Raw genomic sequence first — 27545 nt, forward strand, 5'->3', positions numbered from 1 at the left:
TACCAAATAATATAAGCACAATAGAGTGTTTTAACTTCTTATCACCATTCCACATTTTCTATTATTGTAGAACACTTTAATTCTATCTTAATGTTTTTACCCCACAATATAATAACATTATTGTTTTCATATCCAGTGTTTGTAAATTAATATATGCTTACTATTTTATTTTCCCTTCTTCCTAAGAGAAGAGCTTTAAAAGTTCATATAGTGAGGATCTTTGGTAGTAAAATCAGTTTTGTTTATTGCAAATATCTTCATTTTAGCCTTGTTCATGAAAGATAATTTTGCTTAGGATATAGTTCTTGATTGACATGTAAATTCTCAGCACTTTGAAGAAAATTATCCCATTGTCTTCTGAATGCCTTTGAAGTTATTAAGATGTAAACATCATACTTAATAAAAAATGTTACAAACATCTTTATAAAATTAGAAACAAAATAGAGGTAACTACCATGACCAATTCTAAGCAACATTTAATGAAGATCTGATTCAGAAAAATTACTAAAAGTATCTTTAAAGTATAGGAATCCAAAAGGAAACTGCCATTATTGGCAGCTGAGGTTATTAGCGACACAGGAAAATCCCAAACAATCTATCTAAAAATGTGAATTAATGGGAGAAATTACCTGAAGATCAGCCTTGAATATTCATTCAGCAGCCCTGATACTGAAGCTCCAACACTTTTGTCTCCTGATGCAAACAGCCGATTCCTTAGAAAAGACCCTGATACTGGGAAAGATTGAAGGCAAAGGAGAAGGGAGCAGCAGAGGATGCGATGGTTGGATGGCATCACGGACTCACTGGACATGAATTTGAGCAAACTCCGGGAGACAGTGGAGGACAGAGGAACCTGGCATGCTGTGGCATGACCCCATGCCAGTCCATGGGGTCACAAAGAGTTGGACACAACTTAGCAACTGGATAACAACAGCAGCATATCCTCTAACTGCATTTTTTTGCACTACAAGAAATTGTTAGAAAATGTGATGTTTAAAAAAGGAAAAAATACCATTGACAACAGAAACAAGAACTAGAATACCCAAAAAAGCCAAACCTAGGGTTTGTTGTTTACACACACACTTTGACCAAAGAAAATCATTCTTTTTCCATTCCCCTCCCAAGTGAAAATGTTAGATATACTTGGCTTCAGATATTACAAATTAAATAATAAAACCCAACATATTGATCTTTACATACATTTTATAACTTAATAAAATAGATACCTTTTATTTGCAATTTTTCTCTTTCAGTAACCTATTTTATGACATGTTCTGTAATTTACTTCTCCAGTGATGTTTATTTTATTCTCCCAAGTGTGTAAAATATATCACTTAGAGATGTATTGGTGTTACACTAACCTTATGGATAACACTGACAATTATGTGTATTTTTTATGACCTGATCCTCTAAGATAATTGTGGATTCAAGTTAACAACCAGAATCACATGGTAAGTAGAATTTAATCCAATTCTGTGTTTACTTAGCTTTCTGCAAGAACCCAGCGCAGGATATCCAGCATGACCCCATCTTCATCCCATCAGGGGCTCAGCAGCTGCCCCAGGGCACCACTTCTTTTGCTTCCCTCCCCACACTGGTTGCATGTACCTGCTGAAATGAGCATCAGGGTACCGTGTTGCCCCCCTTCACCTGAGAAGCCACAGCCTGCAGTCCACTCCCCATTTGTCTCATTAAGATGTGAGCCCACAGTTCTGAGGATTCACAGCACATAAGGCAGTCAAAATATTCCACCTTTTAACTCTGTAGAAAAAACAATACTGTTAGAAGTTAGACTACAAAGTCATTTTCCAAGACCCTTTGCTTACACATACAGGAGCTTCCACAGTATGTACCTGACTTTGCGGAGAGTAAGAATACTTCACATGGAAAACCATTTAGAGTTAGTGGATTCCAAGGGGCTGGGTAGCAGGGCCCAATGGGAGAGAGAATAGGTCAGAGGATGAAGAATAGATTAATCTACAAGCTTGTCAGTCCTTCTGAAGTTAATTCTCTATTCAGCTTTTCTATTTCTTCTTCAATTACTTTTGGAAATTTTTACTTTCTTAAGGAATCATGCATGACATCTAGATTTTCCAGCCTATTAAAATAAAATTAATCAGTATTCCCCAAATAAACATCCATTTCTGAGAGAGATAGATTAATGTCTGTCTTTATGATTATAGCTCTGTTTCTTCTTCCTGTTCTGCATGTGTGCTGTATGTGTATGTGTATATGCATAAAGTTATTTTTTAATTTCTATTTTTATATACATCCTTCTTAAAGGATTGTAACTTATCACATAACACGTCTATCTTCCCTTTAATGCTTTTCACCTTGAATTTAACCATATTTGATATTAATATTATTGGAAATTCTTTTATATTAATAATTTACTGATGTAATGTTCTCAGTCATTTTGCATGTCAACTAGGAATGATGTTTCACTATATTCATGGAAAACTGATTATAATGGTTAAACTAGTAAGAGAATTATTTTTCTCCTGTAGCAAAAAAAAATCTGTAGTTGGGCACTGTGTCAGGGATAGTGCTGCTGCTCACAAAAATTAAGGACCTAGACTTCTGCCATTTTTATATTCTTCTGCTTGAATTTGATTTTTAGATATATCTCTTTTTAAAATTTAAACTTTTTATTTTCTCCTGGGATATAGCCACTTAACAATGTTGTGATACTTTCAGATGAACAGTGAAGTGACTAAGCCATACATATACATGTATCCATTCTCCCTCTCAGAGAAGGTGATGGCACCCCACTCCAGTACTCTTGCCTGGAAAATCCCATGGGCAGAGGAGCCTGGTGGGCTGCAGTCCATGGGGTCGCTAGGAGTCGAACACGACTGAGCAACTTCCCTTTCACTTTTCACTTTCATGCATTGGAGAAGGAAATGGCAACCCACTCCAGTGTTCTTGCCTGGAGAATCCCAGGGACGGGGGAGCCTGGTGGGCTGCCATCTCTGGGCTCACACAGAGTCGGACACAACTGAAGCGATTTAGCAGCAGCAGCAGCAGCAGCATTCTCCCTCTAGCTCTCCTCCCATTCAGGCTGCCACATAATATGGAGCATTGTTCTATGTGCTATACCATAGGTCCTTGTTGGTTATCCATTTTATTTTATTTTTTTTTAATGGACATACTATGATGTCTTTATTTAATTTATACATTTATACAGGTCAGCCATTCTATTTCAATGCTTTATTTACACAAATCTGTTGTCATTGTTTAGCTATACAAAGGACTGTGAAAACTATTTTAGATTCTACAAACATGAATAGGCCTTTGTTCTTGAGCTCAGTTTAGTCATAATTCATAAATATTTAAGTAGTTTGGAAAGTATGAATAATATTTTTAAAACTATATTAAAGAACTGATGGGAAATTGTACATATCATTACTAAACTATGAGTTTCATGAGAAATGGCGAATAATAGTGTTTACAGCATATTCTCAATTGATACTTTTGAGAAAATATTTATGTTGATAAATTTTAGGCACTACTATTTATACAGCATTCTGAACACCATACAATATAACAAATATTTTAAAAATCATCTTTATATTAGAAAGCTTACAACCTATTTAAGAATTCTATTTTACTGTCATTAATAATAGTGAAGCTTCTACTTATTGATGCTTATGATGTGTCAGAATTGTGTTCAACGCTTTCCATATATCATCGCACTTTGTTATCACAACATTATACAAATGAAGAAGTTGATTATTTGTAAGTAAGTGGCAGATCTAGGATTTGAACCTGAGCCTTCCAATATCAAAGCGGACCTGAATTTTCTATTATTACTGCAATAAAGTATATACTGCTGATACTACTACTTCCATTTTTCTGTAGGATTGATGTTTATCTCTTTTATTATTTATCTTTGTACATTTTTACATTTACAAAGATTTTAGATTATATACTTCTTGAAGGATAAAAACATTTTATCATTTTATATTATCTATGAACATAGCAGGTAAATATAGCAGTGTGTACAAGTCCATCTCAAAATCCCTAACTGTCTCTTCCCCCCATCTTTCCCCCAGGCAACCATAAATTCATTCTCTAAGTCTTTTGACTTTGTTTCTGTTTTAGATACACCTCTTTTAAATATCAACTTGAGTTTTTTAGCCACTCTGAGATCTCCTGTCTTTTAAAATATTCTAATAATAATAACAATGTTAATTTTTTTACATTTAAAATAACTTAATCTATTCACTTTTAATTTATTTGTTAATATGTTTGGCCTCATTCTTACCATTAAATTTATACAACCCATATTTTTACTTCAAGATTAATCCCTTTCTTCCTTTGTTAGACTCAATTCATTCTTAGCATGTGATTTTTTTAAAAGCCATAAATTCTACTTATATTTTTCTAGAAGTTACACTTATCCTTTTAAATCACATTTAAATACTTTTATATAATAGATAGGCTTGCTGCTGCTGCTGCTGCTGCTAAGTCGCTTCAGTCATGTCCAACTCTGTGTGACCCCATTGACAGCAGCCCACGAGGCACCCCTGTCCCTGGGATCCTCCAGGCAAGAACACTGGAGTGGGTTGCCATTTCCTTCTCCAATGCAGTGAATATTAATACCATTTCCCAGAAAATGTTAAAATCTTTAACATATTTTCACGTGCTCCCAGTGCATCTCCTACCTCCCGTTTAGAAATTGTCTATAAATTTTATTTCTAATCGTAAAGTAATATTTTTGATAACAAGTAATAGAATTGAATATAAATAATTACTTACATTTAACTATTAATTTTATTCTTTCTCAACTCTTACTTATATCCCATGTTGTCTTTCTTCAACTTTTCTTTTAAGCTCTGGAATACATTTTTGAGTAATTATTTCAGGAAGTATCCCTGGGTGGCAAACTTCCTGAATCACTGTGTGCTGAAATGCTTCTTATTTTGTCATTTCATTTGAAATATACATATCTGTGTTCCGTTATCACAGATCAATAGTAAGCATTCTGGGTTTTGTTTAAAATGCCAATCTATTAGAAGTTTCTAAGAATAAGAGAGTATAATCTGATTTAAGGATTAAAAGGATCTTTCTAGTTGCTCTGTTAGGAATAGACTACAGGGACTCGAAGGTAAGAACAAGGAAACTTGTTGGAAGACTATGGCAACAATCCTAGCAAAAGATGGTAGTGACTTACACCAGGATTCGGCAGTAAGCAGAGTGAGACGTGATACGACTTTGAATATATTTAAATAAGTTTTTTTTTTTTCCATGTTTCTTTTCTTTTTTTTTTTATTTTATTTTTAAACTTTACATAATTGTATTAGTTTTGCCAAATATCAAAATGAATCCGCCACAGGTATACATGTTTAAATATGTTTTAAAAAATCATTTGGATTTCCTGACAGTTGGAAGAAGAACTTGAGAAACAAGAGTAGTCAAGATAACTTCAGGGTATTTGACCTGTTCATCTCAACATGTTAACAAGTGTAGACTTACCACCAACTAACAGGCCAAGTAGGAATTCAAGAGATACCTGTAGTAATAGGCAAGTTTGGCCTTGGAGTACAAAATGAAGCAGGGCGAAGGCTAATAGAGTTTTACCAAGAGAATGCACTGGTCATAGCAAATACCCTCTTCCAACATCACAAGAGATGACTCTCTACATGGACATCACCAGATGGTCAATTACTGAAATCAGATGGACTATATTTTTTACAGCCAAAGATAGAGAAGCTCTATACAGTCAGCAAAAACAAGACTGGGAGCTGACTGTGGCTCAGATCATGAACTCTTTATTGCCAAATTCAGACTTACATTGAAAAATGTAGGGAAAACCACTAGATCTTTCAGGAATGACCTAAATCAAATCCCTTATGATTATACAGTAGAAGTGACATGTAGATTTGAGGAATTAAATCTGACAGTGTGTCTGAAGAGCTATGGGTGGAGGTTTGTGACATTGTAGAGGAGGTGGTGATCAAAAACCATCCACAAGAAAAAGAAAGGCAAAATGGTTGTCTGAGGAGCCCTTACAAATAGCTGAGAAAAGAGAATCAGAAGGCAAAGGAGAAAACGAAAGATATACCCACTTGAATGCAGAGTTCCAAAGAATAGCAAGGAGAGATAAGAAAGCCTTCTTCAGCGATCAATGCAAAGAAATAGAGGAAAACAATAGAATGGGAAAGACTAGCGATCTCCTCAAGAAAATTAGAGATACCAAGGGAGCATTTAATTCAAAGATGGGCATGATAAAAGGATAGAAACGGTATGGACCTAACAGAAGCAGAGGATATTAAGAAGAGGTGGCAAGAATAAACAGAAGAACTATACAAAAAAGATGACCCAGATAACCACAATGGGATGATCACTCACCTAAAGCCAGACATCCTGGAATGCGAAGTCAAGTGGGCCTTAAGAAGCATCACTACTTGGACAAAGCTAGCAGAGGTGATGAAATTCCAGGTTAACTATTTCAAACCAGAAAAGATGATGCTGTTTAAGTGCTGCACTCATTATGCCTGCAAATTTGGACAACTCCACAGTGGCCACAGGAGTGGAAAAGGTCTGTTTTCATTCCAATCCCAAAGGTAATGCCAAAGAATGTTCAAACTACCACACAATTTGACTCATCTCACACACTACCAAAGTAATGCTCAAAATTCTCCAAGTGAGGATTCAACAGTATGTGAACTGAGAAATTCCAGATGTTCAAGCTGGATTTAGAAAAGGCAGAGGAACCAGAAATCAAATTGCCAGCATCTATTGTATCATAGAAAAAGCAAGAGAATTACAGCAAAACTTCTGCTTTATTGACTATGCCAAACCTTTGACTGTGTGGATCACAACAAACTGTGGAAAATTCTTAAAGACGGGAATACCAGACCACCTGACCTGCCTCCTGAGAAATCTGTATGCAAGTCAAGAAGCAACAGTTAAAACAGAACATGGAACAACAGACTGGTTCCAAATTGGGAAAGGAGTACATCCAGGCTGTATATTGCCATCCTGCTTATTTAACTTATATGCAGAGTACATCATATGAAATGCCAGGCTGGATGAAGCACAAGCTGGGATCAAGATTGCCAGGAGAAATATAAATAACCTCACATATGCATATGACACCACCCTTATGGCAGAAACTGAAGAGGAACTGAAGAGCCTCTTGATGAAAGTGAAAGAGGAGAGTGAAAAAAAAAGCTTGTTTAAAACTCAGCATTCAAAAAACTAAGATCATGGCATCCAGTCCCATCACTTCATGGCATATCGATGGGGAAACAGTGGAAACAGTGACAGACTTTATTTTCTTGGGCTCCAAAGTCACTGCAGATGGTGACTGCAGCCATGAAATTATAAGATGCTTGCCTCTTGGAAAAAAGTGAAGTGAAATGAAGTCGCTCAGTCGTGTCTGACTCTTTGCAACCCTGTGCACTGTAGCCTACCAGGCTCCTCCATCCATGGGACTTTCCAGGCAAGAGCACTGGAGTGGGTTGCCATTTTCCTTCTCCAGTGGATCTTCCCAACCTAGGGATCAAATCTGGGTGTCCCACATTGTAGGCAGATGCTTTACGGTCTAAGCCACCAGGGAAGTCTATGACCAACTTAGACTGCATATTAAAAAGCAAAGACATTACTTTGCTGACAAAAGTACATATAGTCAAAGCTATGGTTTTTTCCAGTAGTCATGTATGGATGGAGAGTTGGACCATAAAGAAAGCTGAGTGCCAAAGAATCGATGCTCTTGAACTGTGGTGTTGGAGGGGACTCTTGAGAGTCCCTTGAACTGCAAGATTAATCCAATCACTCCTAAAGGAAATCAGTCCTGAATATTCACTGGAAGGACTGATGCTGAAGCTGAAATTCTAATACTTTGGCCACCTGATGTGAAGAACTGACTCATTAGAAAAGACCTGATGCTGGCAAAGATTGAAGGCAGGAGAAGGGGACACAGAGGACGAGATGGTTGGATGGCATCACCAACTCAATGGACTTGAGTTTGAGCAAGCTCTGGAAAATGGTGAGGACAGGGAGACCTGGCATGCTGCAGTCCTTGGGGTTGCAAAGAGTTGGACATGACTGAGCAACTGAAGAACAATAACATTACTAAATCCCAGTAAGCAGTAAGATGCTGTCAGTTCAGTTCAGTTCAGTCACTCAGTCATGTCCAACTCTTTGCAACCCCATGGAATGCAGCATGCCAGGCTTCCCTGTCCATCACCAACTCCCGGAGTTTACTCAAACTTATGTCCATTGAGTCGGTGATGCCATCCAACCATCTCATCCTCTGTCGTCCCCTTCTCCTCCCACCTTCAATCTTTCTCAGCATCAGGTCTCTTCAAATGAGTCAGTTCTTCACATCAGGTGGCCAAAGTATTGGAGTTTCAGCTTCAGCATCAGTCCTTCCAATGAATATTCAGGACTGATTTCCTTTAGGATGGACTGGTTAGATCTCCTTGCAGTCCACGGGACTCTCAAGAGCCTTCTCCAACGCCACAGTTCAGAAGCATCTGTTCTTTTTTTTTTTTTAATTTTATTTTATTTTTAAACTTTACATAATTGTATTAGTTTTGTTCTTCAGTGCTCAGATTTCTTTGTAGTCCAACTCACATTCATACATGACTGCTGGAAAAACCATAGATTTGACTAGATGGACCTTTGTTGGCGAAGTAATGTCTCTGCTTTTTAATATGCTGCCTAGGTTGGTCATAACTTTTCTTCCAAGGAGCAAGCATCTTTTAATTTCATGGCTGCAGTCACCATCTGCAGTGATTTTGGAGCCCAAAAAGATAAAGTCTGTCACTGGTTCCATTGTTTCTCCATCTATTTGCCATTAAATGATTGGACCAGATGCCATGATCATATGTTTCTGAATGTTGAGCTTTAAGCCAACTTTTTCACTCTCCCCTTTCACTTTCATCAAGGGGCTCTTCAGTTTCTCTTCACTTTCTGCCACAAGTGTGGTGTCATCTGCATATCTGAGGCTATTAATATTTCTCCTGGAAGTCTTGATTCCAGCTTGTGCTTCATCCAGCCTGGCATTTTGTATGATGTACTCTGCATATAAGTTAAATAAGCAGGATGACAATATACAACCTTGACATACTCCTTTCCTGATTTGGAACCAGTCTGTTGTTCCATTTTCTATTCTAACTGTTTCTTCTTGACCTGCATATAGATTTCTCAGGAGGCAGGTCAGGTGGTCTGGTAGTCCCATCTCTTTAAGAATTTTCTACAGTTTGCTGTGATCCACATAGTCAAAGGTTTTGCATAGTTAATAAACCAGAAGTAGATCTTTTTCTGGAACGCTCTTGCTTTTTCGATGATCCAGCAGCTGTTGGCAATTTGATCTCTGGTCCCTCTGCCTTTTCTAAAACCAGCTTGAACATCTGAAAGTTCACGGTTCACATACTGATGAAGCCTGGCTTGGAGAATTTTGAGCATTACTTTGCTAGCATGTGAGATGAGTGCAATTGTGCGGTAGTTTGAGCATTCTTTGGCATTGCCTTTCTTTGGGATTGGAATGAAAACTGACCTTTTCCAGGTCAGTAAGATGCTGATATATACATAAATGCACAAGCAGCTTAGGGTGTAGTATTTAGGATGAGGATATTCACAAGCCTGATAAGTTTATAGCAAGACTACCGTGTTTCAACTAATCCAGTGAGTCAGTTAGTTGGTGGTCAATTCAGATGGTACCTATTGTGCTATAAAATTGCTGAATAAAGACATTTTACCGTATTACTCTCCAATTAACTGCTAAGAATGACTGTTTCTCCAAATTGTCATCAACTTTTGGTATTATCAAGCATTAATCTTTGATTTGGAGGGAAATATCTAATTTTTAATTTTGTAGGTCTTTAATCATGAAGGAAGTTGAAGATTTTTCATATCTTCATTGAATATTTATAAATGACTACTTTGTACAAAATATATTCTAGCACTATATTATGTTTATTACGTGGGCAGTTTCTGTTCAGTTCAGTTCAGTTGCTCAGTCGTGTCCGACTCTTTGGAACCCCATGAACTGCAGCACGCCAGGCCTCCCTGTCCATCACCAACTCCCGGAGTTCACTCAAACTCATGTCCATCGAGTCAGTGATGCCATCCAGCCATCTCATCCTCTGTCATCCCCTCTCCTCCTGCCCCCAATCCCTCCCAGCATCAGAGTCTTTTCCAATGAGTCAACTCTTCGCATGAGGTGGCCAAAGTACTGGAGTTTCAGCCTAGCATCATTCCTTCCAAAGAAATCCCAGGGCTGATCTCCTTCAGAATGGACTGTTTGGATCTCCTTGCAGTCCAAGGGACTCTCAAGAGTCTTCTCCAACACCACAGTTCAAAAGCATCAATTCTTCGGCGCTCAGCTTTCTTCACAGTCCAACTCTCACATCCATACATGACCACAGGAAAAAACCATAGCCTTGACTAGACGAATCTTTGTTGGCAAAGTAATGTCTCTGCTTTTCAATATGCTGCCTAGGTTGGTCATAACTTTCCTTCCAAGGAGTAAGCGTCTTTTAATTTCATGGCCGCAATCACCAACTGCAGTGATTTTGGAGCCCAAAAAAATAAAGTCTGACACTGTTTCCAGTGTTTCCCCATCTATTTCCCATGAAGTGGCAGTTTAGAATCAGTTAATTTTTGAAAAGTTCATTTGTACAATCAGTATCTTATGCACTTGTTGACTTTGAAGTGAAGTGTCAGTTGCTCGGTCATGTCTGACTCTTTGTGACCCCATGGACTGTAGCCCACCAGGCTTCTCTGTCAATGGGATTCTCCAGGCAAGAATACGGGCGTGGATTTCCATTCCCTTTTCCAGAGGATCTTCCAGACCCAGAGATTGAAGCCGGGTCTCCTGAATTGCAGGCAAATTGTTTACCATGTGAGCTGCCCATTAACTCAGTTGTCACCTGCTGATCTTTTCCCTTTTTTAGAAATTATTTGGAACTTGTTGCAAAATCCATTCAAGATTGGATCATAAAAGAAGAAGCTATATATCAGGAAACTAAAATGTCTGATGAAATCAATAAAACCAAGTATGAGCTGGAAATAAAATCTTCTGTTGCTACCAAAGTTTCCTCTACTAGCAAAATTTATTCTATTAAAAGATCTAAAAGTAAGTAACCAATTTAACTTATATATAAAGTCCCAAGACATTCTGCTGTTTACTAATTAAATCAAGTCTGTAACTATTTCAGGATTAAAGAGTTGTCCACAACATTTCTGTGACTCTTCACTTTCCCTATAAAATAGAATAGCTGCTTTCTAAATATGATGAGAATATTTGTCTTATATTGATTTGATACTTGTCTTATATTGACCCCACTTCCTGCCAGCTTTGAAAGATTCAATCTGTTCAGATTAAATGTGATGTTAGGGAAATGCCAAATGTCTTTATTTTGGTGGGCTTAATAGGTTCACCTATCTAAGGTTTGTTGGCAATATATGAGGTAAATTCAGAGACAGTATGTCTCTGTAAGAATAATTATTGCTTCCAAAGTGAGAATAAAACAAGACCTTCCTTATAAGAGTAAACAGAAGAATCCTGAGACTAACTGGGGGGGTTAGAATAACAAATGAAGGGAAAATGAATTCTTGGGGGCCTGTGACATGGATTAGATGGGATGTTGCATCAATATACATTTTTTTTGTTGTTTATTTTCATGGTGTTGATGCTGTCAAGCAGAGAGAAGAAGGTGACAAAAAGAAAAAGGATACTTGATCAATAAATGAAATGTTGATGTAATTCATCTGGAAAAGATATTTTACTGGGTTCAGACAAAGGGAATGAACTCTGTAATTACTATTCATTATTTCTGGTAACTAAGTTGAGAGTGATTTCCTATAAAGAAGCAAAACTGTATAATTTCCTATTTTTGCAACCTCTATAAAGTACCAGAGGAATTTGTGCTTGCCTTGATTCTAAGATAAAACTTGGCAAAAACCAAGTCAACGATTCACCTTTCACCAAAATGGTTCCATAATCTGTCCATCAGTTCGGTCTTCCTCCGGGTGGGGCAGCACAGGACAGCACTAAGTAATTCGAATACTCGATGGGACTGTATAAGACAGGTAGGGCTGCCCTTACAGTTGTATCCAGGTCACGCTTATCTGCTAGTACCAAGGATTGTGGGTTGACTGCCTTTTCTTTATTCTGCTTCTGAGCAGAACCGAAAGCTCAACAATTATCTGGGTGTCTGTGGACCAACTTCAGAAAATGGTCGATTTGAAATCAGAGTTGGAATGCACCTGGTAGGTATTACATTCTGTTTGAGGCCTCTCAAGTCAGGACAGATGTAAATCTTCACCACATAATAACTGTTAATGGCAAGAGGAGGTCTTCAGTATGGAAGGAAAAGATAAATTTGTCCTGTGTGGTTTTAAGGGGTTAAATTAGGATTAATTAGATTAAAACTCTAGTGAAAGTCCAGCTCAATAAAAGCTTCAGAATCTCAACACATTGAGAATGGAATGTACTGCCTCCACTGATGGCGAGTCGTTCATCCCTAAAAGAGTTCATTTCTACTTCAGATGTCATCTAGAGATGACAAAAAAAAAAGAATTCAGATATGAGTGAATAGGGCTCTCCTACAACTCAGAGGTTTGGTCCTTCTATGAAAATTAGAGAGTTTTACCAAGAAGTTTAATTTTCTCTGGTTCTAGGTAACAAAGGAATGAGCAAGACAGACATATCAGATCAAGAAAAAGACAAAGAAAAAGAGAAGGAAAAGATTAATTTTATTTTAGAAGGCTCTCTCAAGGTAATCCAAAGAAAGACAAATGACACTGACAAATTACAGGTTCAAAATTATTTTGTTCTAGAGCATTTGTGTAAGTATCACAGGAAATGATCTTTTTGCTAAACTCTCAGATAACTGAATCTTCAAGGAAGTAACAGTCTCTCCACCAAGCTCACTCCTCCACCAGATGATAAACCTTTAGGGAACTCTGCCAAAATCCAGGGCAGTGCCCCTTGTTCATAGTTGGTATACTTGCTGCTTCTGCAGCAGTGGTTTGTTTTTGTTTGCATTTTTATTGGGATTTTTAATCACAAAAGTAATACATGCTTTCACAAGAAATCTTAACCTGGCTGGCCTAAGCTCCTGAAATCAGAAATAGTAAAAGTTTGGTTTGTTCTATGCTCATACAAGCATGCATGCACAAATGTAAAGAAAGTTTTCATGTTTGGTTTTGGTTTAGGTTTGATATATATATATTTTTTTAACTCTGTCACATACTTTTTTCTCTTATCAATACATCCTGAATATCACTTCCAGACAGTATCAAGAGATCTAACTTATCTTCATAGCATTATATTAGTGTATGATTTGGATGTACCTTAATTTATAAAACAATTTCCTTATTAATAAATGCCAATTTTTTATATACAGAAACACTCAACTTTTATCTGGTCAAATCAATTATTTTTGGCCAAAATTTAGGAGACACTGCCAGATTTTGGCAAGGATGTGAAGTAAAGCAAACTCTCCTATACTGCTGAAGTATAAGTTGGTACTTTCACTTTGGAAAATTGGGCATAACTACTAAAGTTAAGCATATGATTTCTCTTTAACCTAAAATTTCACTCCTAAGTACATACCTGATATACTTATGCATGCACGGGTGCACCAAGACATACGGACACAATTGTTCTTGCAGTGTTGTTTTTAACTCTTCCAAACTGGAAACAATTCAAATATCCATCAATAGAAAGTCTAGAATGGTTTACTCATGTGATGAAATACTATGCAGCTCTGGAAATGGCCTATAGCTTACAGAAGTATGTATGAATCTCACAAACATCATAGTAAGAAAAAGAAGAGAAAGTTAAAGGACTATATATTGATACATTATATAAGATTTCACTTATAGAAAATTTTAAATGGCAAAGCTAAAAGCTAATGTATTAAAAACTAGGATGATGGTTGCCTTTGGGGCAGTCCAAGTGGGTAGTAGTTGAGGAGAATGAAGGGGGCTTCTGGGGAGCTAGAGATCATCTATTGCTTGACCTGGTGGTACTTTTACAGGAGTGCTTACATGCATGCATCAGGCGCTCTGTCATGTCTGACTCTCTGTGACCCCATGGACTGTATCCTGCCAGGCTCCTCTGTCCATGGAATTTTTCAGGCAAGAATACTGGAGTGGGTTGCCATTTTCATCCTCCAGGGGATCTTTGTGACCCAGGGATCAAAACTGCATCTTCTCCTGCATTGCAGGCAGATTCTTTACCTGCTAAGCCATCAGGGAAGCCCACAGTAGTGCTTCAGTTCAGTTCAGTCGCTCAGTTGTGTCCGACTCTTTGCGACCCCATGAATCACAGCACGCCAGGCCTCCCTGTCCAACACCAACTCCCGGAGTTCACTCAAACTCACGTCCATCGAGTCAGTGATGCCATCCAGCCATCTCATCCTCCGTCATCCCCTTCTCCTCCTGCCCCCAATCCCTCCCAGCATCAGAGTCTTTTCCAATGAGTCAACTCTTCATATGCGGTGGCCAAAGTACTGGAGTTTCAGCTTTAGCATCATTCCTTCTTGGTGGTAATTCATTCAGATGTTCACTTAGGATTTGTGCTCTTTTTGAATGTATGGTGCTGCTGCTGCTGTGTCACTTCAATGTATGCTATAGCTTATCAGAAAAAAAAGTTTTTTAAAATATCTGTCATTTTTTAAAATGTTTTTAGGACTTCTATGCTTTTGATTCCATCAGGTTGATTCTACCCTGAGTTTATGTGAATTTTCATGCACTCTCTTAGAATATTTTCATAGATATGCTTTTCCTATTCAGAGATCATTAGAAATGACCTGAAATACATTTTTGTAGTGTAATGTAAGTGTCTTAATTTTTCTTTGCCCAGATTGATTAAATGTAATATTAATGCCCACCTCTTAAACTAAATTGGAATGTTGATATGTCACATATTAGGTACCCATTTTTAAATCTATTTTTAAAAATCCCTATAAAATGATAAAAGACATATTCTTTTTTTTTATTTTATTTTATTTTTAAACTTTACAATATTGTATTGGTTTTGCCAAATATCGAAATGAATCCACCACAGGTGCTCTTCTGAACACTGGAGTGTTTAGTGTTTATGTCCTTTGGAATTCATATGCTGAAAATCTAATCACAATGTGAAGGTATTTTAATCCATTTTTGAATGCTGAATTCTGTTTCAGTCACCCAGTTATTTATTCCTATACAAGTACCATACTATTTTAATTACATTAGCTTTGTCGTAAGCTTATACATTGGGTAGGCAGGAATTGATTTCCCCATCTCCATCAGTGTGCAGTTACCCTCAAAATGTTGTTGGTTAATATTGGAGATCCTCCCTGGCTTCTTGGTATTAATGGTAAAGATAAATTACATGGCAAAATATGTTTGCTGCTTATACTAAATTTTAAAGTACCTGTTGGTATTGAAACTAATATCTCTTGGGGCTTTTTCATTTATTTAGGAGATACATTGAATTATGGGGATTGATTTAACAGTATGAATAACCTTTGCATTTCTAAAACAAACTTCCCTTCAGCTTTTCCTAAAGTTTAGTCCTTATCCTACAAAACCACATATGCCATAATTGCTTAAATATCTCTGGAAGAGGAGAGAGTTAAAATATGTACGTTTTTGTTTCATCCTAACTGATCTTTGCCAGTAGAACCTAGGAATTTTAATTTTTAGTAAGCTCCTGGGTCCATCTTTATGTACATTATTGATGAAAATTATAACACCAGTTTTTCATGTCATATTATTATTTTAATAAATAACTAGATTTGACCTGATAGTATTTTATCTAAAATTTTTGTGTCTAAGATGATTGAAATTATAGGCTTTTATATTGTTTTTAGCAAGCATCACTATTAAGGTGATGTTGGCTTTTTAAATTTAGTTGATACACAATATTATATGTTATATTACAATGATGATTTAATACCTTATCATTTTTGAAATACATTATGCTAGGAATGTTTCTTTGAACATCTAGTCTATCATATTGCTGGTTATTTAGAACCTAAATTGGGGATTTGACTCATGTGGAAAATATAGGAGGCAGGGAAACCAGCTAAGAGCCTGATGCAGTAGTTCAGGTTAAAGATAGAGACCTGAAGTTAAAGAAAAAACTGGCACAGAAGTGAGTGAAGAAGCTGCAGTGAGAGAATCAAGGATTGTACGACGGTCTCTAGTTCAGTATTTTGATCCATCAGAGACATAGCTTATAAAAATTCACGTAAAATGGTCTCCAAAGTGAACCTGAATGGGATCAAATTTGTTTCAAAATCCTGTTAAATGTTTTAAATGTGTTTACAGGCCTGGAAAGAAGAACAAGATCGGTTAGCTGAAGAGGAACGCTTAAAGGAAGAAAAAAAAGCAGAAAAGAAGAGTAAGGAGGCTGTTAAAAAGAAAGGCAAGGAAAAAGTAGAAAAAGAAGATAGTAAGATTTTCAAGAAAAAATCTTTTATAAAGGAGAAATTGAAAGAAGAGCAAATGAAGATCCCGGAAGTAACAGAGGAGCCCCTCCAGGAACCAGAACCTGAGATAGTTTACCCGGTAGAATCAATTTTCTAAAAAGCCCCTTTGGGTTATTCCTAATTGTTTGGGGGAAAACTCGGCTTCGGTGGAAACAAGGTTTTCAGTCTTCACTGCCTTCAGAGAGGCCCTGGGGTTTCTGCCAGTTTGGGTGATCTCATACCTGCAATCCACCCTCTGATACCTGGAAACTTCCTTGCAGCCAATTGGCAAGACAGCAACACCCTCAGGCCAGTTTTTGTTGAGTGCCATGAAGCTAGTTTTCTAGATGGAATTTTGGCACAAAAGCATTCATTTAGGTATATGTAAATAAGCAACTGTGATAGGTCAAAATGTTACCAAACCGAACTTGGGTCCATTTACCCACACACAGTAAAGCCAAGCTACTGACAGTGGATTGTTGTAAAGGAAAGTGCAGCATTTATCGCAGGGTGCCAAGCAGAGAGTCCTGGACTCAAAGCAGCTGACTCCCCAGTGGGTTTCAGGAAAGCAGATATAAAGGCCAAGTGAGGGAGGGGAGTCCCAGGCTACATGATCAGCTGTGCATAATTCTCTAGTTGATGGCAAGGTAATAGGTCTCAGGGGTAACAGGGTCACAGGGATTAACATTATCAATCCTTAGATATCAATAGGTCTGGGGGCTACTGTGCTTATTGTCATCAAGTCGTTAATTTCTTCCATTTAGTGGGAGTTTTAGCATCTATAAAACAACTCAGGAAATGTGCATGAGATACTATTATCTAGGTACTAAGAGGAGCTAAAGCAGAGGATTTGAGGGAGGTAGTCTGTCCTGTGAAGGCCTCATAGGGTCCTGAGGACACAGAGATTGGTTTTATCTGACTTGGATGACTGGACTTGCTGAGGGCATTGGGTTGTCTCTCCGTAGGCACCCACATTTCTTGCCTATAACTTTTACCTTTCCCAGTCTCTCTCTCAAGCAGTTTTATGAGAAAAACATAATGGGCAAAAATGAGGGGAAAAGTAATAGTCCTCATCCTTTCTAGTTACTACTCTGAGCCAGTTGTTCTCAAGCTTTAGTATGTAATCAGTGTCACTTGGAGCTATATTAGCCACAAAGTTGGAAAAGTCTTTAACACATGACCTTCTAAAGTGTAAAGTTATTAATATTCTTCAACATATCAGTTCACATTAAACAGAAAGTTAATAGCCAATGAAAGAAATTGGTTTCTCTTTCTATGGTATTATGAAGATAACCCAATGAACAGAGTTTAAAATCATGAGCCTCCTTTAATTCTGCTTGTTATTGTAAGACCACAGAAGGTGCCAAAGATAAGATAGACACTGGCCTCTGAGTCTAAAAAGTAATAGACAAATCCTTTAGCAAAAATAAGGCTTATGGCAACTTGAACTGGCTCACACAGATGACCTAATCTTTGTTAATGGCCTTTCCACATTCAAAGCATGATGTTTTCTCTTCTAGTTTCATGGATACAACATGGGAGAAATACCCGTGCAAATCTCAGGAACAAATTATTATCTGTATCCTTCTGATGGAGGACAAATTGAAGTAGAAAAGACAACATTTGAAAAAGGTACCATTTGACAGCAGCTGGTTAATGGCTTGGAAGATATTAGCCCATTTCAGATCACCGTGGGGCTTGTCCTCCTGACTGTGATGGGTGAGAGTAGTGATGTGCCCCCAGTAGCTCATATATGCCCCATGTTTGCCATCTTCAGACTTCACTCTTTTCTGTTATAATAGCCTCTGCAAGGCACAGGCCGCCTCGAGGTTAGCTGGACATACTAACACAAATGTTCCATGATATGAAAATATTGCTATAGGATTGGAAAATAATAGTAACTGCAATAAACAAATCATTACTTAATAATGTTAATTACAACAGACAGTGTTATCTCAGAAACCAAGCACATACTGTAAATTTAGAGCCAATTTCTGGTTTGGTCTTCTGGAGCACAGAGCTTGGGGCCCTGCCTCTGATATCCAGTTATTTTAGATATAGAGTAATTGCCTCTGGATTCAGAAGTCATTAGGTGAGAGGGGATCTTGCAGAATGAATTGAGGCAGACCCACTCTAGGAAAAGGACATGCATTGTTCCCTGCAAGGGAAGAGCAGATCTGGGCTCTAGGAAACTTATCAAGGATATCTCGTAGAGCTTCTCTTTTTACTGTGCTTTAAAGATTTCTTAGGATGGGTTTGAGGACCTGGGCTTTATTTAAACAATTTATCATCTTGTAGGGAGCAATGGTTACTGAGAGCTGGGAAGACTCAGTGGGGAGGGAATGTGAGCAGGATCCTGTTTAATGTCCATAAGATTATGCAACCCAACAAGGGCCACCAAGGCTGCTCCCACCTACACTCTGCCTATGACACCAGCCACCCCTTCTCACTTCCTACCCTTCCTCCACCTGCCATCCCTCTCTTAGTTTTCCTTCCTCCCTCCCTTACTTGTCATCAAATGACCATAATTTAATGAGGAAATTATTACAAGAGTGAGAATGCTATTCCCTATGTGGAATCATGGCCCAAGCATCATTAGGTAGTAATTGCCACATCAAACAAAAGATCATACTAATGATTTTTAAAATAAAAAGGCCTGCAAGTTATTCAAATTATTTAAAGAATGGTTGTGATACAACTTCTATCAAATGCCAGACTTTTTACTATATAAAGTTTGTTTATTTAAAACATGAAAGGGATTTTTATTATAGATGTTGTTTAGTTGCTAAGTCATTTCCAACTCTTGCAACCCCATGGGTTGTAGCCAACCAGGCTCCTCATTTCCCAAGCAAGAATACTAGAATGGGTTGCCAGTTCCTTCTCTCATTAATAGATTGTTATACGTATGTATTTATATTACCATAAGTTTCAGTATTTAGTATTTTGAATATCATCCCTAGGTGTAGAGTATAATTAGTGATAAAGATGAAACTCAGAATCACATAACTGAGAAGAGCACTAGACTCTAGTTTTATAATGTTATGTTCTGTTTTCAGTAACTGTTCTTCACTCATCAATATTTTCATATGCATATAATGTATGGAGAAATGTGAAAGTGGGCTTCCCTGACAGCTCAGTTAGTAAAGAATCCTTCTGCAATGCAGGAGACCCTGGTTCAATTCCTGGGTTGGGAAGATCTGCTGGAGAAGGGATAGGCTACCCACTCCAGTATTCTTGGGCTTCCCTTGTGGCTCAGCTGGTAAAGAATCTGCCTGCAATGTGGGAGACCTGAGTTCAATCCTGGGAGAAGGGATAGGCTACCCTCTCCAGTATTCTGTCCTGGAGAATTCCATGGACTGTTTAATATATATAAGTTTCAGATAGTTCATATGCTATCTGAAAGAATACTATTTTCATCTTAATCCTATCAACTTTGAGAGATGATCATTCAATGAAAGTTGAAAAGCCTGGGTGAAAAAAAAAAAGAAAAAAGCTGAAAGAGGAAAGAAAGAATGAGTCAAGACATTGGAAGAAAGAATATGTTTGGGAAATTCTTCAGCGGGTAAAGCATCTGCCTGCAATGCAGGTAGACCTGGGTTCGATCCCTGGGTCAGGAAGATCCTCTGGAGAAGGAAATGGCAACCCACTCCAGTACCTTTGCCTGGAAAATCCCGTGGACAGAGGAGCCCTGTAGGCTACAGTCCATGGGGGTCTCAAAGAGACACGACTGAGCAATTTCACGTTCATTATGTGTTCTTAATAACAACTACTGTAACTAACATTCATGTAATTCTTTGTAAACTGCAAAATCTTTTCACATTAACCCTCACATGTGATTGATCATAAAGTTGAGTATAGATGAGGAGCCTGGCAGTCTACAGTCCATAGGGTTGCAAAGAGTCAGACATGACTGAAGAGCGACTTAGCACACACATAACCTTAGCTCAGCCAATTTATTCTCCCTTCTGTAATTTGATTTTAGGTGTGAGCAGAAAATCTAAAAACATCTCCCTGATCCACCTGCTATTTCTTCCTGGAATCCCACCATTACTTTATTCCTTTAGGTATCTTTTTATAAAAATGGCGATATCCCTAGGTATATCCATCCCTGGCTTACATTCTATAATGTAAATTGGCTGCATTATTTCGAGGTTTTATTACAGAGTTTAATGAGGCATCACCATCAGCCCACTTTCTATCCCATGATTCTTCCCCAGGTCCAACATTTATCAAAGTGAAAGTGAAAAAGGACAAGCACAGTTTTTTAATTCACTTAAGAGACCCTAGGAAAATTGTGGAAAAAGAAGGGGATTATCTTTCAGAAGATGAGAAAGAAGAGAGAGAAAGAGAGCAAAACTTTGAAGCAGGTAAACAAACTGCGTCTTTGTGGCAGTGTATCAGTACTTCAATAGGTCAGCCGCATCCACCTAGCAGAAACACAGGTCTCCCCGGCAGGTAGCATGTGTGATTTTTCCAGATGATAACTGAAGTGTTTTGCTATCTTCTGTATATACATTTTCCGTAATATAATGTGTATATATAACACATTATATACATAACTGATCTATAGTGGGCTGCTTCCTTGGTTTTGCCTCCTCTGGGAACCCAGCTTTTGATTCCAGCTGACATGCAGGCTACCTCGCATGGCTATGTTTATGCAGTAACACTGAGTTTGCAGTATCCATCCTGGCCTGAATTTTATTTTATGCACTATACCATGTGCAGTCTCTAGGAGTCAGGTCCTCATTAATCAACTCCTACTTGAAGGCTTGGCTTCTCTTCAATGTTGATCGCAAATGATGGAGTTTTTATCTGTGCTCTTATCACTTCGTTCTCCCTGTAGTCTCAGGTTTCTCAAGTTGCAAGGACAAGAAAAAAATCCTAAATTTGAACATGAGCATCTCTACCTGCTTGTAGGTGAGAGTTCCAAATGGATGTCCATTAATCATACACCATTGAAACTTCCTGATAACACCATTTAACATCTCCAGGCACCTTTGACAGGAGAAATCAATTGCTTCTCACCCATTGTGGGTTATACCTGCAAACGAAGATGAGTTAATTAATAAAATGCTTTGAACACAAGTTAATAATAAGTAATAAGATCAGTAACTAAATCTTGCTAACAAATTTAGTTATGGTCTCAGTATTTTCTAAATTCAAGGTAAGAATACAGTGTTTGACAAGTATGAATGTACCCAAGAACGTTTTAGTTTTAAAAATAAAAAAATTTTAATGGCTTTCCTGTGTTTTGCCAGATATAAAAATACATGGTTTAGTATAAAAACTAGGAAATATAGGAATATTTTAAAAGATGACAGTTGCCCATAAGTCTACCACCCTAGAAGTAACCAGTATTCACAGTATGTTTCTTTCTTTCTTTATCATGATGTGAAAGTGAAAGTCGCTCAGTTGTGTCCGACTCTTTGTGACCCCATGGACTCTACAATCCGTGGAATTCTCCAGGCCAGAATACTGGAGTGGGTAGTCTTTCCCTTCTCCAAGGAATAATGAGCAGTTTCCTATTCATTAAATATCCTCTACAAACAATTTTTCAATGATTTCATAATAATTCATTGGTGTATATTTATATATATCATAATTTACTTAATCATATCCTTGTTTTAAACATATTTAGATGATTTCCACTTCTCACTGAATTTTGCTTACTTTTTTTTTGATAAAACAGATATGTCCTTGATTCAATTTTATCTTTTAGAAGGATCAAATGCAGAGAATAAAGCTATCAGCAAGTTTGGATCTTTTTCTGCCACCTTGGAAAATGGAATCTGCCTCTCAATAAGTTACTATGGATCAAGTGGATCAGCACCAGGTGAATTAAACACAACAGAAAGGATAAATATCCCGTGACCAAGGGCAGCTGCCCATCCTCCATCTGCTCACTTGTTGATAAACATGGTCTGATTTAATGCCCCTCATTTCCTGAGCAGTGGGAATATTTGTGTGTGTACATATATATGTGTATGTACACATATGTATGTACACATATAATCTTTCACACATAGAAAATAACAGTGGTTTGGCATTTTAAACAGCACTGATCATACATATAATCTCCCATATAACCACATATACAGACATATAAGTTATCTTTGTGAACTAGCCCATGAAAACCAGTCTGCTAGGTGGTGACAAAACCAGCATGATTGGCTGAGGAATCCTCTTGATTTTCTTCAGAATAATATTTCTCTGAATCCTGTGTTTGTGAAACTTCTCACTGTGCCTCAGAACATTAGTCTTAAAGGAGCCATTCACTAAACATCTTGAAGGATTTATTTACCCTACTCTCAATAAACAAATTCTCCAACTGGAAGCTATTTCCTTACAAACCGCAAAATAACCTGTCACTTTACCAAGAGCCAATTAGGAGAACTTGTGGGTTCTCAGGCATTTTATAGGGATCTATCCACAAGATGTTTAAAAAAAAAAAAGCTTTATAAAATCAAAAGGTAATCCCAATGCTGTGCTTCCTTACACTATGTGGGAATCTCTGTGATCAATTATCTGCCTGACCATGTAGATCCATTTCTCTAGAAACAGGATTCCTATGGATCATTAATCCACGTTTCTTACCTTTAGTCCCTTAGTGAATTAAATTTGTTAGTATTTTTGCTTTTGTTTGGGTTTTGACCTTGAACTTTGTATTTTGATTTATTTTTAATCCATTTGGAGAAGTCATTTGGTGCCTAGCAAATTATGTATTAAAATCCATGATCACATGCAATCACTAACCACACCCCTTCTGAACAAGGTTATCAATTTTTTACATTAAGATATTTACATTCTACTCTCTATCAACTATACTGCTGCTATTTCTTAGGTTATTTCCTTATTCTCAATGAATCCTTAAATTCATATGTAATCTTTCCGTTTAATACAGATGTTCCTCATTTTAGGTTATAGGTATTGCATTTGAAAATGTTTATAGAGTAGATAAGAAGTATTGTTTTAGTTCCTGTATATTTTTAAAAAGTTGAAGGCATGGGTCTTTGTAAAAAAATATTATAAATTCCTTAAGGATGTATACAATATTAATATTTAAGAACATTTATCTACTAATGGCTAAACAAATTTTCAATTCAATTCTCCCATCTTAATTCAGTATACACAGCTCTCTGGAGCTTATTCATTTTGCTTAAATGAAATTTTATGCCCACTGATGATGATACTACTTTATGCTTCCAATTTCCTTCTCTCCCCAGGCCCTGGCAACCACCATTCTACTCTTCAGTTCTGTGAATTCAGCTATTTTAGATACTCACATAAGTGAAATCAGGCAGTGTTTGTCTTTTTGTGACTGGCTAGGGCTTCCCTGATAGCTCAGTTGGTAAAGAATCCACCTGCAATGCAGGAGACCCTGGTTGATTCCTGGGTTGGGAAGATCACCTAGAGAAGGGATAGGTTACCCACTCCAGTATTCCTGGACTTCCCTTGTGGCTAAGCTGGTAAAAAAAAATCAACCCACAATTCAGGAAACCTGGGTTCGATCCCTGGGTTGGGAAGATCCCCTGGAGACGGGAAAGGCTACCCACTCCAGTATTCTGGCCTAGAGAATTCCATGGACTGTACAGTCCATGGGGTCGCAAAGAGTCAGACACGACTGAGCGACTTTCACTTTATGTCACTTAGCATAATGTGCTCAAGGATTATCCACAGTGTTGCACATTACCGAATGTCCTTCTTTTTAAAGACTGAATGGTGTTCCATTGTAAGTACACATCACACTTGAACCATTCATCTGTCAATGGGCCTTTTGTATTATCTCCACAACTTGGCTCCCCTATGCTTTTTGTGCCTTTCAGTTCCTTGATGATCCACGTCATCTCTTATCTCCGACCAATTGCCCATGCTGTGCCCCTTGCTCAGAACTCTTCCTCTTGCCATATATACCACCACTTTCAACAGTGAACTTCCTCCCATGCTTCAGGACTCAGCTTACAGGTTACTTGCTCTAAGAAATGCTTCACTCATGTGAACTGAGTCTTTGGAGATGAGTGGAACTTGCTTAGGCAAAGAATCAAAGGAAGGGAATTCTATACCAGGAGCAGCATGTGCAAAATCTTAGTAATATAAAAGTGTGGCACATTTGTAGAAAAACAATTGCACAGTATAGTCAGGCCTCCATATCCCATATCCATGGGTTCTGTATTCATAGATTTGACCAACCTCAGGTTTAAAATATTCTTTTAAAAAATTCAAGAAAATTTCAAAGAGCAAAACTTTGCTCCCAAATTGGCCATATGCCGAGCACTGTGCTGAAGTCAGGTGAATGATGGGATGTGTAGGCCCTCCCTACTGTGACCTCCTGCCATATCACAGATCCACAGTCTCTCCAGTGCTCATTGTATGAGCATTGTTCTTCCGGCATTATGCTTGTTTGTTACACATGTTATGTGTGTATGCTTGGTTTCTGTGACAAATAGTTCCCAGTAGCAATTAAGTGGTCAAAGCAATCCCACAAAGGCCAAGAGGGAGCACAAAATGCTATCTCTCAACAATAAAATACAAACCTTTAGATCTTTTAAAAAGTGACAAGTGCCTTGCTGAAGTGGGCTGTAAGGTCACTAAGAACAAATGCAACATTCTCACGGTAATGCAGAAAGAAGCTGAAATTCATAGAAGTGTTAGAGCTGCCTCTACAATGGCAAAAATGGTCTCTCTGGTTCATGCCAAAGTGCTTGCAAAGACAGAAAGCATTTTGTGTGTAGCTAAGGGCCATGGCGTGAAGCATGTCCTTGGGGGTAGCGAAATTATGGATGAAAGAGCACATAGCGTCTGTGAGCAGTGCTGTGGGGATGGTGAAGAGAGCAAAAGGAAGGGGCTTAAGAGTCTTAAGAGATGGCTACTTAGGTAATAGAGTGTTAAAGGTCCCTCAAAAACTTAAAGGTCATGGAACAATCAACATCAGCCTATGCCAAAGCAGCATTGGTGTTTCCAGAAGACCTCGAGAAACTCACAGAAGAGAAAGTTCACTTTCCAGAGCAAGTCTTCAGTTGTGACAAAACAGGCTTATTCTGGAAGAAGATGGCCAATCATATCTACATCTGTAACAGTGCCAGGTAAACCCTGGGGTTCAAGGCCTAGAAAGCTCACCTTACTCTGGGGCTGTGTGGCCATACAGCAGGTAACATGATCAAGCCTAGTCTATAAGCAAACAACTCCTGGGCCCGGAAGAACAAGAACAAAAATTGTCTGCCTGTGCTCTGGCAGCACAACAGGACAGTTTGGGTGACAGAAGTCTTGTTCTTGGGATGGTCCCTCCAAGGCTTCATTCTTGAAGCGAAGAAATACCTCGAAGAGAAGGGGCTGCCATTCAAGGGGTTCCTCTTAATTGGCAATGCTCCCAACCAACTGAATTTCTCTGCTTCATGGACAAGAAAGTGGAAGTGATGTTCCTGCCTCTTAGTGCTGCATCACTGCTGAAAGAAAGTGTGAAGGTGAAGTCACTCAGTCATGTCCAACTCTTTGTGACCCCATGGACTGTAGCCTACCAGGCTCCTCCGCCCATGGGATTTTCCAGGCAAGATTTTCAGTGGAGTGGGTTGCCATTACAGCCACTCAATCAAGGTGTCATCGAGGACATTAAGACAACTTACATCCACCTTACCTTGGGGGAGATTCATGCTGTCCTTGGGGCTAACCTGGACTGCAGCATCATGGATTTATGGAAGAGCTCCACAGTTGTGGTTTGAACTGTGTTTATTGCCGAGTCTGTAGGTACCCTGAAGCCTGAGGCAGTCAGTGCATGTTTGAAGCCATTATGGAATGAGGTGGTTGATGGTCTCAATGACTCCCCCACTATTGATGTAGAAATCATCAAATATCTTAAATATCTGAATATCTTAAATATCTGAATATCTCAAATGTTGAAGGGAAGATGAGGGGGGGGTGCCTCCTCTGACATGGTCTAAAATGATGTCGAAGAACATATAGAAGAAGATAAAAGGATTCTTAGCAACAAGGAGCTCGAAGATCTGCTGAAGTCTTCTGCAGATCTGTGATGATGCATAAAATTTAGAGGAAGCAGAGCCATCAATTTGAACACTTGAAAAAATGGCATTGACTTTTCAGTAGGTGCAAGTGTTAAAGGATGTGATCCTCAAGTACAATCCTTTTTTGGACTGAAGCCTCTGTGTCACCCAAGGTATAACAGCACACCTACAACCACTGCAAGTCTTGTTTGATGATACATAGAGAAGGAAGAAACAGCTTCCTCTAGCAATGATTCTAACTAAAGCATCTGCAGTTGTGAAGCCTAGACTTTTAACACTTGAAGATCCTCAGCCCTCAACCTCCAGAGATCCTAACATTAGTGTTACTCAGCCTCCTCCAAAGTGTCAGTGTCTGCAATTGGAACCCAATTATCTGGACTGAGTACCTTCTGACATCCTGTCATAACGCTTAACTCAGCCTGATGCCTCACCACTTAACCAACAGTGCCACACACCTCATCAACTCGCCACATTGGTACCATAGACACCGTATAGTGATCATCATGATAGTCATCATCATCATCCAAGGGAATCAAGAGAGAAGAACCAGGGTTATGGTGAGTGTTAGCACTGTGTGTGTGTGTGAGAGAGAGAGAGAGGAAGAGAGAGAATGAATTAATATTTTCTCTATAATTATATTTTCTATATATACTTGTATTTTAAATAATATGCTTTATTTTGTATTTTTTGCATTATTAAATAAAAGCAATCTGTAACTGTTGAAAGAAAAGGTTACATTGTTAACGTGTACCATGCAGTTAAGCCTGTGATGGTTGCATAGTTGCGACTATACTGCACATAAACATACTTTTTTTCCTTGTCATTTTTCTCTAAATGATACAGTATAATAATTTTGTACACAGCATTTACATTGTATTAAGTATTATAAGTAATCTGGAAATGATTTGAAGTATATGGGAAAGTGTCCATGTGCTTTGTCACTCAGTCATGTCCAACTCTTTGCGACCCCATGGACAATAGTCTGCCAGACTCCTCTGTCCATGGGATTCTCCAGGCAAGAATACTGAAGTGGATTGCCATGCCCTCCCCTAGGGGATCTTCCCTACCCAGGGATCAAACCCAGGTATCCCGCATGGCAGGCAGATTC

The 27545-nt window shown here is 38.2% G+C and overlaps 1 protein-coding gene across 1 annotated transcript in view; it reads left to right on the plus strand.

Moving 5' to 3' along the window:
• Positions 1-27545, plus strand: part of LOC129654860 (sperm-associated antigen 17-like) — a 330465-nt gene that overhangs the window by 216380 nt on the left and 86540 nt on the right. Inside the window, exons 13-18 of the mRNA XM_055584600.1 lie at positions 10911-11092; positions 12640-12737; positions 16285-16524; positions 17945-18056; positions 20642-20791; positions 22144-22257. Coding sequence (XP_055440575.1) covers positions 10911-11092; positions 12640-12737; positions 16285-16524; positions 17945-18056; positions 20642-20791; positions 22144-22257 — 896 coding nt within the window. The remainder of the gene's footprint in view (positions 1-10910; positions 11093-12639; positions 12738-16284; positions 16525-17944; positions 18057-20641; positions 20792-22143; positions 22258-27545) is intronic.

The sequence above is a fragment of the Bubalus kerabau genome, chromosome 6, assembly GCF_029407905.1.
Source record: "Bubalus kerabau isolate K-KA32 ecotype Philippines breed swamp buffalo chromosome 6, PCC_UOA_SB_1v2, whole genome shotgun sequence".
NCBI lineage: Eukaryota > Metazoa > Chordata > Mammalia > Artiodactyla > Bovidae > Bubalus > Bubalus kerabau.